The sequence below is a fragment of the Oncorhynchus tshawytscha genome, linkage group LG14 (assembly GCF_018296145.1).
Source record: "Oncorhynchus tshawytscha isolate Ot180627B linkage group LG14, Otsh_v2.0, whole genome shotgun sequence".
Taxonomy (NCBI): Eukaryota; Metazoa; Chordata; class Actinopteri; order Salmoniformes; family Salmonidae; genus Oncorhynchus; species Oncorhynchus tshawytscha.
The window spans coordinates 27,970,670-27,985,266 of NC_056442.1; the positions used below are offsets into that span (position 1 = coordinate 27,970,670).

Genomic DNA, 14,597 nt, shown 5'->3' on the forward strand with positions numbered 1-14,597 from the left:
CCTCACCACTTCACTGCTCTCTGATTCCGAGAGAGATGGGGGGATAGAGGACGGGGAGAGAGAGAGGGAGAGAAGTAGGGGCTGGCTGGTGTCGGTTAGAGTCAAAACAGGGTGGAAGAGTGGAAAGAGAAAGGGAGTTGGGCCTGTGTGTCCGCTCCAGAACTGAGGCCCACAATCCCTCTCTACTCGACCCAAAGCTGCAACTGTTCCCCAATCTGTACAGCCAGGTCACCCGTGATTCAAGTCAGTATTCGACAGCCATCCATGTCTGAGGATGTGCGGAGATGACGTGGACATCAGCCACTAGGGGCAACAGTGAGTGCTGTTACCTTCAAGTGGGTTTCGGTTTTGGTAGAGTGTTGTGGACCGGAGTGGTGGATGGGTTAAGCATGTGCCTGTCATTCCAAAGGCTGCAAGTTCAAAACCAGCAGTGAGAAGATGTTTTTTAAAAGATTTTTGCTTTAAGTCTATCCCAAACTTCATCCCGTACCTTAACCATTCAAAGTTAATGCCCACCCTTAAGACTTTGAAATTCTGAGTTAATACCTAAAATGAATGTTTGAGAACCACGGATGAGCGTCTAATTCGTTGATCTGTAGTCTAGGCCGGAGCTTCTCGACTCACACCACACGAAGGCCTCGCTCCACTCACATCACATGACTTCCCCTTTAAAGAGCACACCTATTCTTCCCAGCTCATTGTGGAAGATTTGACCTTTGGGTTCACCGAGTGGAAAAGTGTCTGTGTCAGTTAGCTGCAGCTCTCCTAGCAGTGTTAGAATAATATTGCCGCAGGGCCGGGAGGGATGCTAACGTTAATCAAAACAGGACATCCTGAGGAGGACGGGTAGCTTCGCTCTACCGCTGGCTTTGTTTTTGTGTTTGTGGACGGGCGACAATCCCAGGAAGCCCAGAGAGAGGCTCATCAAAGCGCCGAGCGGGGGCCACCGGCCGCGAGATTTGCTGGAATGCGTCTTGGAAAGGAATCTCCACTGTCTCTATTGTTCTCCGACGTTTTTCCTTAGTCTCATCATCACAATCACATCGTTGAGGCATGTCCAGTAAACCGGCAGGTACGGACAGAGCGCTAATCAGCCGGCCCCGCATTTCTTTCCAACAGGCACATTCCTTCCCCCCACTGTGACCCTGGCTGACCGTCAACACACACACACACACACACACACACACACAGGAGGGGGAAATGATCCAGACACATCACCGAGGACAGGGGTACGACATGTTCCTGTCCCTCACACCTGAGGGGGTCGATGTGGACGCTCTTCACGTCACAAAGCATCCGGAGCATTCATCAACGTATCGCCATTCCAACACTGATAAGACAGAGGCTATCGCCAACAATCAGGTAAAGCTTCCATCAGAAATGACCCCAGGCTTTGATCATGTCTCCCTCCCCTCATCTCTCCCGTCCTGAGGGGTCAGAGGTCACCAGTTAATGAGGTTCCAGGCTAGATAGCGGGGGCTTGGTGTGGCTGAGATGAAAGGTGTACACCACAGCCCCCGCCATCTCACCATTCCATCTCAGCTACAGATGGACCTGATCTCTTCTTCTCCTTCTTTATTTCCTCCCGAGTTAATCATAACCGAGCGCCACAGCCTAGCGGCCTTCAGCTACAGCCCTGAAACCCCACCCCCCCAATCCGCCAGGAGATCCCACTGTGCTGGAACACACTGTTATCGGCGCTCTCACAAAGCGATTGTTGTATAATTCCTGTTTGTGGCTGTGCTCCAGTCCAGTACGAGAAAGAAAGAACCCGCTCTGCCGGCAGAACTCCCAATATTTAACAACAGAGACATTATTAAGAACAACATACAAAAACGCATGGACACATGGAGACGCACAAACACACTGTCGTACGCATGCACACGCACAAACACATCACGCACACACCTGAGCACCCAATCCCCATGGGGACGTGGCCTACTGCATTACACAGGGAGTGAGAGAGTTTACTCACCTGTTGTTCAGGCATGAACAAACTCACATATACTTATGGCATAAACCTGCAGAAAAACATCCGCGTCAAATCAAATGTATCCGTCACATACACAGTTTACAGCAGGTATAAAAGGTGCAGTGAAATGCTAGCGTGCTAGCTCCCGCAACAGTGCAGTACACAAAAGAGTGCAGGTGTATATAACAGTCATAGAAAGCACCAGGTTGTCTTCAATAGCCCTAAGACAGAAGCCCCTTTATTTAACCCACACGTTCCACATCCGCCCCATGCTACAAACCTCCCCAGACCAGAGTGCCTGTAGTAGTATGACTGAGAGAGGTTGGTGTGACTGTGACTGTGAGGGATTGTGCTGGCATGGAGGTGACACTAGCTGATACCTACCCTGGGTACCATGTGTAATGACAAGGAGTTGGCAAGGCGGCACAAACCGATCTGGGATCCAGGCTAGTTGATACCTGCTCCAGGTAATGGATTGGAGCAGCTACATGATTGAAGTCCTTTTATTAGCTAAGGGAGGTTGTTCCTCCACACGCACCAACCAATCATATTGCCTCATTAATAGAGGGGAAAGAGACTGCACCATCAGCAATGTGTCTACACAATAACTACTGCACTCAGACACACAAATCAATCAGATGTTAGGGGAATGGTTTGAACCAACAGGAATGTTCACTTTCTCTTATCTCTCCATCTTCCTCTCTCTGTAACACACACACGCACACACACATATATAAAAAAATATGCTTAGCTTGGGCCTGCTGTTGATAATGACCTCAGCCTTGGCACCCGAGTGGCCCAGACTGTAGTCGCCAGGCTGACTGTAGCCTTTTGTGTTAACCTCCCTATCTCTAACTCACTGACCTTTGGGAAGAAAGCAGAAATGACTTTTTTATTTAGAAGGGGGTAAGGTTAGCTCATTGTTCTGTGTTGGTACGGTTTCCCTGCGGTAAACACACACACACTGGTTCCCAGGCTTGACATGTGGCCCCCTCCTCCATCCCCCCCAGCCTCCTCCCTTGGTGTTCCCACACTCTGGGTCGCCGTGCCATAGACCCACCCTCATCACTCCTGCCTCACCCTCACCCATCACAGCACAGCGCTGCGTACACACACACAAACACACTCACACACACACACACACACAAACACACACTCAGAAACCTATAGTTTAGGCTTATTTGTCTTTCTTTAAAAGGTGATTGGAGATGCCAGACTCTGCATTTTAGATAGAGTGAGAGGAGGGGATGTTGTGACACGGGTCCCTAGGGCTACCCACTGAGCCGGGCCCCCAGGGACCAAATGGGGAACCAGGGGCTCCTGAAACCCACTGACAGGGCCATCCTTCATCGCCCTGACAACAACACATAAACAAACCACTAACCTAGTAACTAGGCCTAACTGTTTACAGCATAGAGGTATGGTCACAGTGTCATTAACATCAGAGACCTGGTGGGGTGGGGGTGGGGGTATAGAGAGACCCCCTTCTCTGACACAGTGGGTGAGGAGAGGGGATGGGCGACTCATACAGACGGGGGCGTTGATGGATGAGAGGGGCTCTCTCACTGTCACACTGCACCCGCAGAAACCAATATCTTACCAAATTTAAACATAAGCACACGTACACACATACACACACAGTGATGAAAGTTAGTTTTTTGCACATACCACACAAGCACAAAATATTACTGTTACAACGAGCATAAACTGAGATGACTGAGACAGACAAATACAGTAGCTTACCACTCTTTTCTGGGTTTCTTGCCTATTTCAACATCAACTCAAAGTACATTTTGGAAATGACCGATAAGACTGGTTTGTTCCCTGACATGTGTTTTCCCCAAAAAATGTTAAAAGGTTTTCCTTATGCAACCAAACCATTCAGCTCCCTCTTTGTCCCTAAAAGCCAGCCTACTAAATATGGTTGAGAATGAGAAAGGTCTACATTAAAATCAGGCCTACCTACCGTACGCATTTGGATGAAATATTTTGGCCTACGAATGAACAACTTAATGTATCCCATTTTAGACTTTAGGCCTATGCTTTCAGGAGCTGAAGCGGGAGATAATATAAACATATTATCGCCCACAGCGCACGTGAAAAATGACGAGCTGTGACGGTTCATTGCTCAGGGAGATACCGCACAATTGCTTACCGACGTTTGGATCTAAACGGAGCGGGAGCGCATGCAAAGAGCGCTGCGACAAGACAATGACTATTTAATAGGGTCTCTCAGATCGTGCCCACTCCCTCTCACCTTTTAAATGGTACGATACATTACCCCTTTTAATGAGGTCCGCCAGACAAACGTCAGACGCATGGCCCATTGCACAACGCAAGGAGGAAGCAATCATCGGCAAGGAGGAGGCGCTGACAGGCAGAATGCGCCACGCGCTTTCACACCAACACACACATGCACGTACGAGCGCAGAATTAAAGCCAATTTATGGGCGCGAGTTGATGGTAGGTGAGGGTGGTACGTCCTGTATAAACACAAACTCACTTCCTTGACAACTGTCTTTCACAATAGATCTGCTCCGCTCCGTAAGCGCAAGAAGTATGAAAGCCCTGACATCTGAGGAGGCTGCATTGCAATAAATGCTGTATGCCCACTTCAGACATAGGGTTGACCATGCAGCGCTTTTTACACTCTCTTAAGGGCGCTGCATGGTCAATCTGTCGTCTGCATTGGCCATACAGCATTTACGGTGATATGGCCTCTGCAGAAGTCAGGGCTTTTATACTTCTTGTGGTTCACTGAGCAGAGTAGAGCTGTTGTGAAGGAAGTTGTCAAGGAAGTACGTTTGTGTTTATACAGGACCTCCCACCCTCACCTATGTCAACCAATCATGTCAATACAGAGATATACAGAGCCCTCCGCATTGTTACAACATTTGAGAGGTGCACGAGCTCAATTTGGCCTCTGCGTGCCTCCAGAGGCGCCGCAATTGCGTCACACCATCCATACAGAGCCTCATTTTTGGATCAAGTTTAAATTGGCTTATAGGCCTGCCTACATGCACGCATGCACACACACACACACATAAACACACATATATACATACAGTGCATTCAAAAAGTATTCGTACCCCTTGACTTTTTCCACATTTTGCTACATTACAGCCTTATTTTAAAATGGATTAAATAGTTCCCCCCCTTATTAATCTACACACAATATTCCATAATGACAAACTAAAAACAGGTGTTTAGAAAGTTTTGCAAATGTATAATAAAACATTTAAAAATATCACATTTACATAAGTATTCTGACCCTTTACTCAGTATTTTGTTGAAGCACCTTTGGCAGCGATTACAGCCGCAAGTCTTTTTGGGTATGACGCTACAAGCTTGGCACACCTGTATTTGGGGAGTTTCTCCCATTCTTCTCTGCAGATCCTCTCAAGCTCTGTCAGGTTGGATGGGGAGCGTCGCTGCACCGTTATTTTCAGGTGTCTCCAGAGATGTTTGATCGGGTTCAAGTCCGGGATCTGGCAGGGCCACTCAAGGACATTCAGAGACTTGTCCTGAAGCTACTCCTGCGTTGTCTTGGCTGTGTGCTTAGTGTCATTGTCCTGTTGGAAGGTGAACCTTCGCCCAGTCTGACGTCCTGAGCACTCTGGAGCAGGTTTTCATCAAGGATCTCTCTGTACCTTTCTCTGTTCATCATTCCCTCGATCCTAACTAGTCTCCCAGTCCTTTCAGCTGAAAAGATCCCCACAGCATGATGCTGCCACCACCATGCTTCACTGTAGGGATGGTGCAAGGTTTTGTTCAGACATGGCGCTTGTCATTCATGCCAGAGAATCTTGTTTCTCATGGTCTGAGACTCCTTTAGGTTCCTTTTGGCAAACTCCAAGCGGGCTGTCATGTGCCTTTTACTGAGGAGTGGCTTCCGTCTGGCCACTCTACCATAAAGGCCTGATTGGTGGAGTGCTGCAGAGATGGTTGTCCTTCTGGAAGGTTCTCTTATCTCCACAGAGGAACTCTGGAGCTCTGTCAGAGTGACCATTAGGTTCTTGTTCACCTCCCAATTGAATTTACCACAGGTGGACTCCAATCAAGAATGCACCTGAGATCAATTTCAAGTCTCGTAGCAAAGGGTCTAAATATAAATGTAAAGTATTTCAATGTGTTATTTTTAATAAATGTGTAAACATTTCTAAAAATATGTTTTCACTTCGTCATAATGGGGTATTGTGTGTAGATTGATGAGGATTTTTATTTATTTAATCCATTTTAGAATAAGGCTACAACATAACAAAATGCGAAAAAGGGGAAGGGGTCTGAATACTTTCTGAATGCACTGTATATACACTGCTCAAAAAAATAAAGGGAACACCAAAATAACACATCCTAGATTTGAATGAATGAAATATTCTTATTAAATACTTTTTTCTTTACATAGTTGAATGTGCTGACAACAAAATCACACAAAAATTCTCAATGGAAATCAAATTTATCCACCCATGGAGGTCTGGATTTGGAGTCACACTCAAAATTAAAGTGGAAAACCACACTACAGGCTGATCCAACTTTGGTGTAATGTCCTTAAAACAAGTCAAAATGAGGCTCAGTAGTGTGTGTGGCCTCCACGTGCCTGTATGACCTCCCTACAACGCCTGGGCATGCTCCTGATGAGGTGGCGGATGGTCTTCTGAGGGATCTCCTCCCAGACCTGGACTAAAGCATCCGCCAACTCCTGGACAGTCTGTGGATGGAGCGAGACATGATGTCCCAGATGTGCTCAATTGGATTCAGGTCTGGGGAATGGGCGGGCCAGTCCATAGCATCAATGCCTTCCTCTTGCAGGAACTGCTGACACACTCCAGCCACATGAGGTCTAGCATTGTCTTGCATTAGGAGGAACCCAGGACCAACCGCACCCGCATATGGTCTCACAAGGGGTCTGAGGATCTCATCTCGGTACCTAATGGCAGTCAGGCTACCTCTGGCGGGCACATGGAGGGCTGTGCGGTCCCCCAAAGAAATGCCACCCCACACCATGACTGACCCACCGCCAAACCGGTCATGCTGGAGGATGTTGCAGGTAGCAGAACGTTCTCCACAGCGTCTCCAGACTCTGTCACGTCTGTCACGTGCTCAGTGTGAACCTGCTTTCATCTGTGAAGAGCACAGGGCGCCAGTGGCGAATTTGCCAATCTTGGTGTTCTCATGCCAAACGTCCTGCACGGTGTTGGGCACAACCCCCACCTGTGGACGCCGGGCCCTCATATACCACCCTCATGGAGTCTGTTTCTGACCGTTTGAGCAGACACATGCACATTTGTGGCCTGCTGGAGGTCATTTTGCAGGGCTCTGGCAGTGCTCCTCCTTGCACAAAGGCGGAGGTAGCGGTCCCGCTGCTGGGTTGTTGCCCTCCTACGGCCTCCTCCACGTCTCCTGATGTACTGGCCTGTCTCCTGGTAGCGCCTCCATGGTCTGGACACTACGCTGACAGACACAGCAAACCTTCTTGCCACAGCTCGCATTGATGTTCCATCCTGGATGAGCTGTACTACCTGAGCCACTTGTGTGGGTTGTAGACTCTGTCTCATGCTACCACTAGAGTGAAAGCACCGCCAGCATTCAAAAGTGACCAAAACATCAGCCAGGAAGCATAGGAACTGAGAAGTGGTCTGTGGTCCCACCTGCAGAACCACTCCTTTATTGGGGGTGTCTTGCTAATTGCCTATAATTTCCACCTGTTGTCTATTCCATTTGCACAACAGCATGTGAAATTTATTGTCAATCAGTGTTGCTTCCTAAGTGGACAGTTTCATTTCACAGAAGTGTGATTGACTTGGAGTTACATTGTGTTGTTTAAGTGTTCCCTTAATTATTTTGAGCAGTGTATATTAATATACACATACACACACTTTATATTGATGAGTAGGGCATACTGACTCAATTTCACATAGTTCTTTACAGCAAGTCCTCAACAGAGTTGACCTGCAGTCTTAAAATGATTATAGCTTATAATCAGCTTTAGCTAGACTTCACTCCTGCCTCTGAGGGAATACTAACCCACCAAAGCAATTTGGGAATCAAAAATAACATCATAATAATCATGTTTTTCTACATTTTTATTTAGAAATGTCAAATACATTTAATTTAATTTCAAATTCAGTGCATGGGTCTATGGCGAGAGCAATTGATTTATGGACTGTTCACATGAACTGACACACATTTGCAAGTGTTCAACTCTTGGTGTTAAGGTAAGACGTGTTGTGAGTGTTCTATCTGAGTGTTGATTCTAGTGGGGTTAACATCAGTGGGATTGAAATTGACACCACATGCGATGAATCAACGCAGTGTTATTTAATTCACATTGGAATCAACACTGCGTGGTGTTGTTGTTACTGGACTGCGTGAGTTCATTTATGTTTATTCTCTCAGTGAAAAAGATGTGGGAGGGGCCTCATTATCATTCTTCCCAGAATGCTTTGTTGCAGGTTGATGTTTAGAATAGTTTGTTTGAAAATCTATGTTTCTGCATGCACATTGATTGTTAAATTGATCTTATACTATACAACAATTAATAACTTAGGGTTCACACATTCACATAAGCAGTCACTTGGTGAAGGCTTTAGAACTAAAAATCAATGAACACAACTGTCACTAACAAACACAGTCATGGGTGGGTATTGCTCATGTTCACTTGAAAGGCACGCTGGGAAATATCCAAATAAGGCTTTACAAAACACTCTAGGGGTGCTAGTTTGTGAACACTTTGAAAAGTGTTAGTTTAACACTATTTTGGTGGGTCACACATCATTTCGAAGTGTTCAATTTAACACTGTGAGTGTTAAAAATGTTGATCTCAAATTTGCTGTGCACCTACGGGACAACAGGTGACTATAGGGTGAGCAGACTATGAGCAGACTATGAGCATGTCTAATATCCTCTCATTGTTTCAACCTATGTCTGAAAAGACACGTTCATATATGTGTGAATAAACCAAAAGTATGTTGTTTTAAATACAAGGGGTAGTGCATGAAAAAAATGGAATCCAATTCAGCATTCACATGAGTCTTATCTCTTCTTTTTGAGGACATTACAAGTGGTACACCAAGGGTCAGATATCTCACACTACCCCCTGAGCATTTAGTTGAGAGGCACATTGGTTACTAACGTTAGGCAGACAAGGAGTTAGCTTAGGCCTATAGTCCTAGCTGAAGTATGATATTAGGACAAATCATTTGTTTTATTTTTATTTTGTGTGTGTGTGTGTGGGGGGGGGACTCCCATATGACATCTGAACTAATCTTCCACCACCAATCCCACTTCTATTACCACCTCCCCACCTACCAACTCCCCCTCCATTAACTCACTCCACTGTGTTTTATCATCTGCCTGCCATGCGCACATCAATCGAGCTCGAGCACAAACACTCTCTGTGGCGCGAGGAGACCTACAGGACCAGCCTCTGAACAGAACTTATCAGGACAGGCCGCACACTGAACACATTTACCGGCAGACCTCTTATGGGGAGTCTGGGAATTTAAATATTCACTGTTGACATTGTGCAGTGTTGGCTACAGGCCAGAACGGCCCAGTTCCCTGGGGGAAACTGTGCCGAGCTATCAGAACATTCTCTCCCACTGACTTAATAGGTAGCCTAGAAATCTTCCTCTTACATCTTGAGTAAATAATAATGTTTAAATATACCTCAAATTAGCCCCCTATTCTCAGATTATAAGTAATGATTTAGAACTATGCCTGGAACTGGATGGGCAGACCGGCTGGTGCTGTAGCCTAGCGCATTCCTTCAAGGGACTGTTAATATTTAGGCAGATTGCAGCAGGCGCCAAAACCACTACTAAATGCACTACTAAACCATTATTGCTGTGTGTGTGTGTGTGTGTGCCCTTTGCCTTGTTAGTGATCACAGAATAATATGTATATCGTTTGCTTTTCACACATATTCTGTAAACACTGGGCCATGTTGCCATAAACAACAGTCTATAAGAGATCCTGATGAGAGCTGGCCGTCTGATGGGTTTATTTCATATCGTCACGAAAGATCCTCTGTGCCAAAGGCCAAAGGGCCTGCAATGACACCGAAGCTCATGAGACAAATCCATGAAGCACAGGAAATAAATAATTACAGTGTCCCTGTCTGTTTAACTCTTAAAGTTCTTCCAGACAAACTTTTCACATTAAAAGTAGGCCTATGGTTATAAAGCTCTTCGACTCGTATTGGTGCTGTCAATTCAATGTGATCCATTCAAGTTTATTTTGAACGTCAAATTTCCCTTCGGAAATGTATTTTGGTGAGCAATTTGAAACACACTGAATCTAATAGCCAACCCCCAAAAATAAAACGGATGTGAAAAATGCATCTCATTTGTAAAGTATCTTGCACAGAACAAAATCCACAAATACTTGCATAACCCCGGGGGGTGCTTGTACACAAAGGCAGCACACAACATGTAAACTGGATTTATTTCTACACGTATAACACCTTTATCTTTGTGTCAGGGCCTCCTTCCTCAGAGCCTTCGTAGCGTTGAGATCATCATTAGAACCATCTAACGATGTATTTTTAGTAGCTGAGGTGTTTCCCATAGCATTCGTTAGTAACCTTAAAAAACCTTTGCACATCTACGAGTGATCCAGACCACTCGTAGAGTGCATCAATATATGTTTTTTTGCCCTTCCACATCACTTTATTCACAAAAGATCTTCGCTAAACCTAGCCTAAACATCTTGATTCTATCTGTCTGACTGTGACTGCCAGGGCCGGCTCTAGGCGCGACATAAACGGTCGCTGTGGGCACCCGGCCTATAGTGCCCCAGACCCAAAAATGATTAAATATATATATTAGATATATATACTTTGGGGGGGAATTCAGTTGGGGTCTCAACTTACTGTTGAGAGTTATCTAGATGTCCATCAGAAGTTTCTCTCTTGTTATGTCAGTCACTGACAGTCACTCATTTAGCCTGTGTCAGCTAACAATTTTTAGATTGGTAAATTGAGTCTAGCCAGTTTCTAAACTTGTAGTAATAATGGTTGAATTATTGATTGGGCACAAAGGGCACTTGCTCAGGGGCCCTGACCTCCAGGGGGCCCCCATTGATTTTGTTAGTCACCCTCACTCAGATATCATATTAACATGGCATAAGTCATGTTAAAAAATAGCTTTAAAGCTGCACATTTTTCTCTCCACACCATGGCAAAATGAGTAGAATTGCAAGAAATGTTTTATAAAATGGTAAAATCTTCTCTCTGCCCCATGGCAAAATGTGTAGTATTGCAGCAAAGTTGCTTAAACTGCACCATTTTGTCTGCATCCCATGGCAAAATGTGTAGAATTGGAGGAAATTGAAACAACATTTCCCATAGGGCCCCCAAAAGGCTAGGGCCGGACCTGGTGACTGCGATAACTTCAGAATGAAGTTGACTACACATAAAAAGTTGCCAAAGTATTTGCAATTGCTACAAACAAGTGAAGGGTATAATTATGATTAAAATGAGAACTGAGATGACTGCATTAAAAGATACATAGGTTATAGGTTATATAGGCTAGTTCAATCATATTGAAATCAATTTCATGTACAATACATTTAGTTATATTTTGCGTCTAGGCTACTGTCTGTAATTTTTTGGCTCAATGTTTTTAATGTGTGACAACATGTGCTCAATGACGTGCCCAATCTGTGATTTAGTGCATTATTATTGGGAAAGCATAATTAGCCGCGTCAATAGCCTATTTGCAGCCATAGGTGGCAATATGTCTCTAGGAGCTGATCCATCGTCAGTATTATGGAATAACTTTTATGTTAAGGTATGATTTGAATGGAGAAAGCTGATCCGAGAGCAGCGCTGCTTTTCTTTCCATCCTATCAAGTATCGACAAATGGTCTAACAACTCATATAGCAAACGTCCTCTCTACGTGCTTGTTTGGGAAACACTTAAAAAGTTGGCTCGTAAATAACGATGCATCTGGTACGATTATCGTTAAGTTACATCACAAATGGGAAAAGATGCCCAGTATTGTTTGAACAAATAAAACACTCACAATTCGATTTCAAAATAACACTGCTGGTTGGATGACTGTCATCCACTGAGTTTGTAGGCCTAAATAATTAATATCCTAAAGAGGAAAGGGTTTAAGGTAATTTCTCATCTGTCTGAGCTCCAGAAAGGTCCAGAGAAATGATCAATTTGTAGCAGGAATATATGTTTAAGGCAGAAAGTTACACACACAATAACAAGACTGTCAGGTCTCTCAGACGTTTATTGAAAGAATAACACCCGCGATCCCTGGCTCCAGGATTGCAACCTACCGGTGTTGACCTGTGGCTACACTGTTGTCCAGACATGAGAAAACTATCATTCAAAATATTCAAATGATATGCTTAAAATTTGAAAATGTTTTTTTTTTGTTAATCTCAGAAAATGACTGCAAAAAAATAGCCTACTGGCTATACACATTCATAAAGGTTAAACACAATGGAAAATGTTACTGACTCAGAAAATGCAATTACATTGCAATAGGCCTATACACAATTTGAAATAATTATCGAAAACGTTTACTTCTGTAGCATAAACTACTTGAAGGATTGTACATAATTATTATAGCTATATCATCTGCTTGACTTTTTGATGTGAGAGATAGGCCTACATATTATATAAACATTGTGGTGCATTTTGGGAGATTGCCATAGATCACAATACAATTTTATTGGAGTAAACACCTTTTACCAAAATCAGTGTGTTGCTCCCTTGGGGGTTGAATTGCTTTCAGAAAGAACTCAGACGAATAATTTAACCGTTTCAATCAATTACAGAAATACTGTATTAGGCTACAGAATATTGGCGTTCAAAGCCTCGGTGCCCTTCAATGTGAAGTGGTAAAACACAAACATCATTACATTTCTGTATAACATAAAGATGTAAATACGTTTTGTACACAGACCGTAACATTAATTATATAACATAGATGCTGTACTTGTTGCACAAACGAAATACACCATAATAAAGCTACAATACAGCGTAATAACCCAAGGCTATAACGTAATGATAGGTAGAGCGAACACCCATACGCATTTATTCTAGGCTACATCTAACAAGGCAACAATATATATTTTGGACTTTTGTCAGCAATGGTACCTGATTATATTTAAAATGCATAAGTCCTTCATTCTGGATCTTTCATTTCCGAAGTCTGAATGAGGCAACCTGCCTTTTCAAAGTTGCTTCTGCAAATTGAAGTATACAGAAACCAAGCGCGTGCAACAACAGCGTCGCAGGACCGGACGAGAATTGGCCAACGCTGTAGCGCCCACTATACAAAGCACAACCCAATAACGATAGAAGTTCGTTCCCTGAGAAGTGCCTCTCCCGTTTGCACAACTTTTCATAACTTAAAACGCCAATTGTTTTTTTCTGAATTCGCGAAACGAACTGGCATTGACAGCATTAACTCGAAACCCTTGAACCAACTTCTTCTCCCAACTGTACTGTACCTCTGCTCAGTCGTGAGTGGGGGATATTTTCTACTGACACTCATGTAAGCAAGATACAATATATTGTACCTAATTTTTAGATGCGAAACAGCATTGATAACTGAGATATAGCTACACATTTACAAGATGGCAGTTTCAAAAGGCAAAGAAAGGGATATTGCACCTACTTGTGGCCAGTTTCCGTGCCCTGCCTTTGGACCTCATGATGCCAGTCCTTCGGCGTGGGTTTGTTAGATTTTTTCTTGGATCTTTTCCTCCTTTTTCTTTTTTCTCTGTCCTTTTCTCTGTGTTTCTCAATCCAGACTCGCTATCTCTCCAGCATTGTCAGTTTGGACACCTTCGCACATGCGCATAGCCAAACTGGCAGCACCGCCAAAAAAGTTTGGAACGATTTATCACTTGATATGACTGATCTAGTCAGATGGCAATCGCAGAGATCCCTTCGTGTAAGATCTTTAAAGATCACGGAATATGAAACAGAGCCGACACGACCTCGAATCTACGGAGAGCCGGAGACATTAATTATAATGAACTATTCTCAAACTCTCACCATGCATGCCTACCTTTTGTGTTAAAATGAAATCACATTCATCAATGTTCGGCTAAATTACTAATGTGAAACGTTTTCATTAAATGTTTTATAAGTTTTAATTGTGTTTTGACCATCACAGCGAACACTAGGAAATGAATGAATCCCTCCTCCTCTCCCCTGGCATGTGGGCAGTCGAACTGACAGCTCTAATATGAGGCTGTCCGAGGCTTTTTTGTGAAGTGGTGACAATTATAAATCTGTTTAATACTTTGAATTAAAACCCCTTTCTGCTGGCGTGCATGTATAAATTCCATCGCTTGCTTGCAAATTGATAACCAAAATCGATGTTGTTGAACTCGAATAGTCTATTTTAACTTTTGTGTAAAGCTGATGCACAATTGAACTGTTTTACTTTGTTTCACACTTATCGGATTTTGGGCACTACTGTATCAACTTACGATTGGTCCGATGAACCTAACAATGAAAACCCCAACAATCTTATTGGGCTATTGCACTATAGTCGTAGTGGAGAGATATTAACTGCAAGGTGTATTTGTTTATTAATTAAAACGCAGTATAATTAAGGTAATTGCTCATTAATTAGATCCGCATGAGGT

At 43.9% G+C, this 14,597-nt stretch overlaps 1 protein-coding gene across 17 annotated transcripts in view; it reads right to left on the reverse strand.

Annotated features, from left to right (window-relative positions):
* LOC112267385 (histone-lysine N-methyltransferase MECOM) overlaps positions 1–14,132 on the reverse strand; it is a 198,385-nt gene extending 184,253 nt beyond the window's left edge. For 6 of the 17 annotated variants that reach the window (XM_042297260.1, XM_042297269.1, XM_042297267.1 and 3 more), the window contains exon 1: positions 13,616–14,132. In XM_042297260.1, the coding sequence (XP_042153194.1) occupies positions 13,616–13,652 (37 nt within the window). In that variant the 5' untranslated portion in view covers positions 13,653–14,132. The remainder of the gene's footprint in view (positions 1–13,615) is intronic. The other 11 variants (XM_042297274.1, XM_042297272.1, XM_042297273.1 and 8 more) reach the window with 4 other exon arrangements.
* Positions 14,133–14,597: the final 465 nt, after the last annotated feature.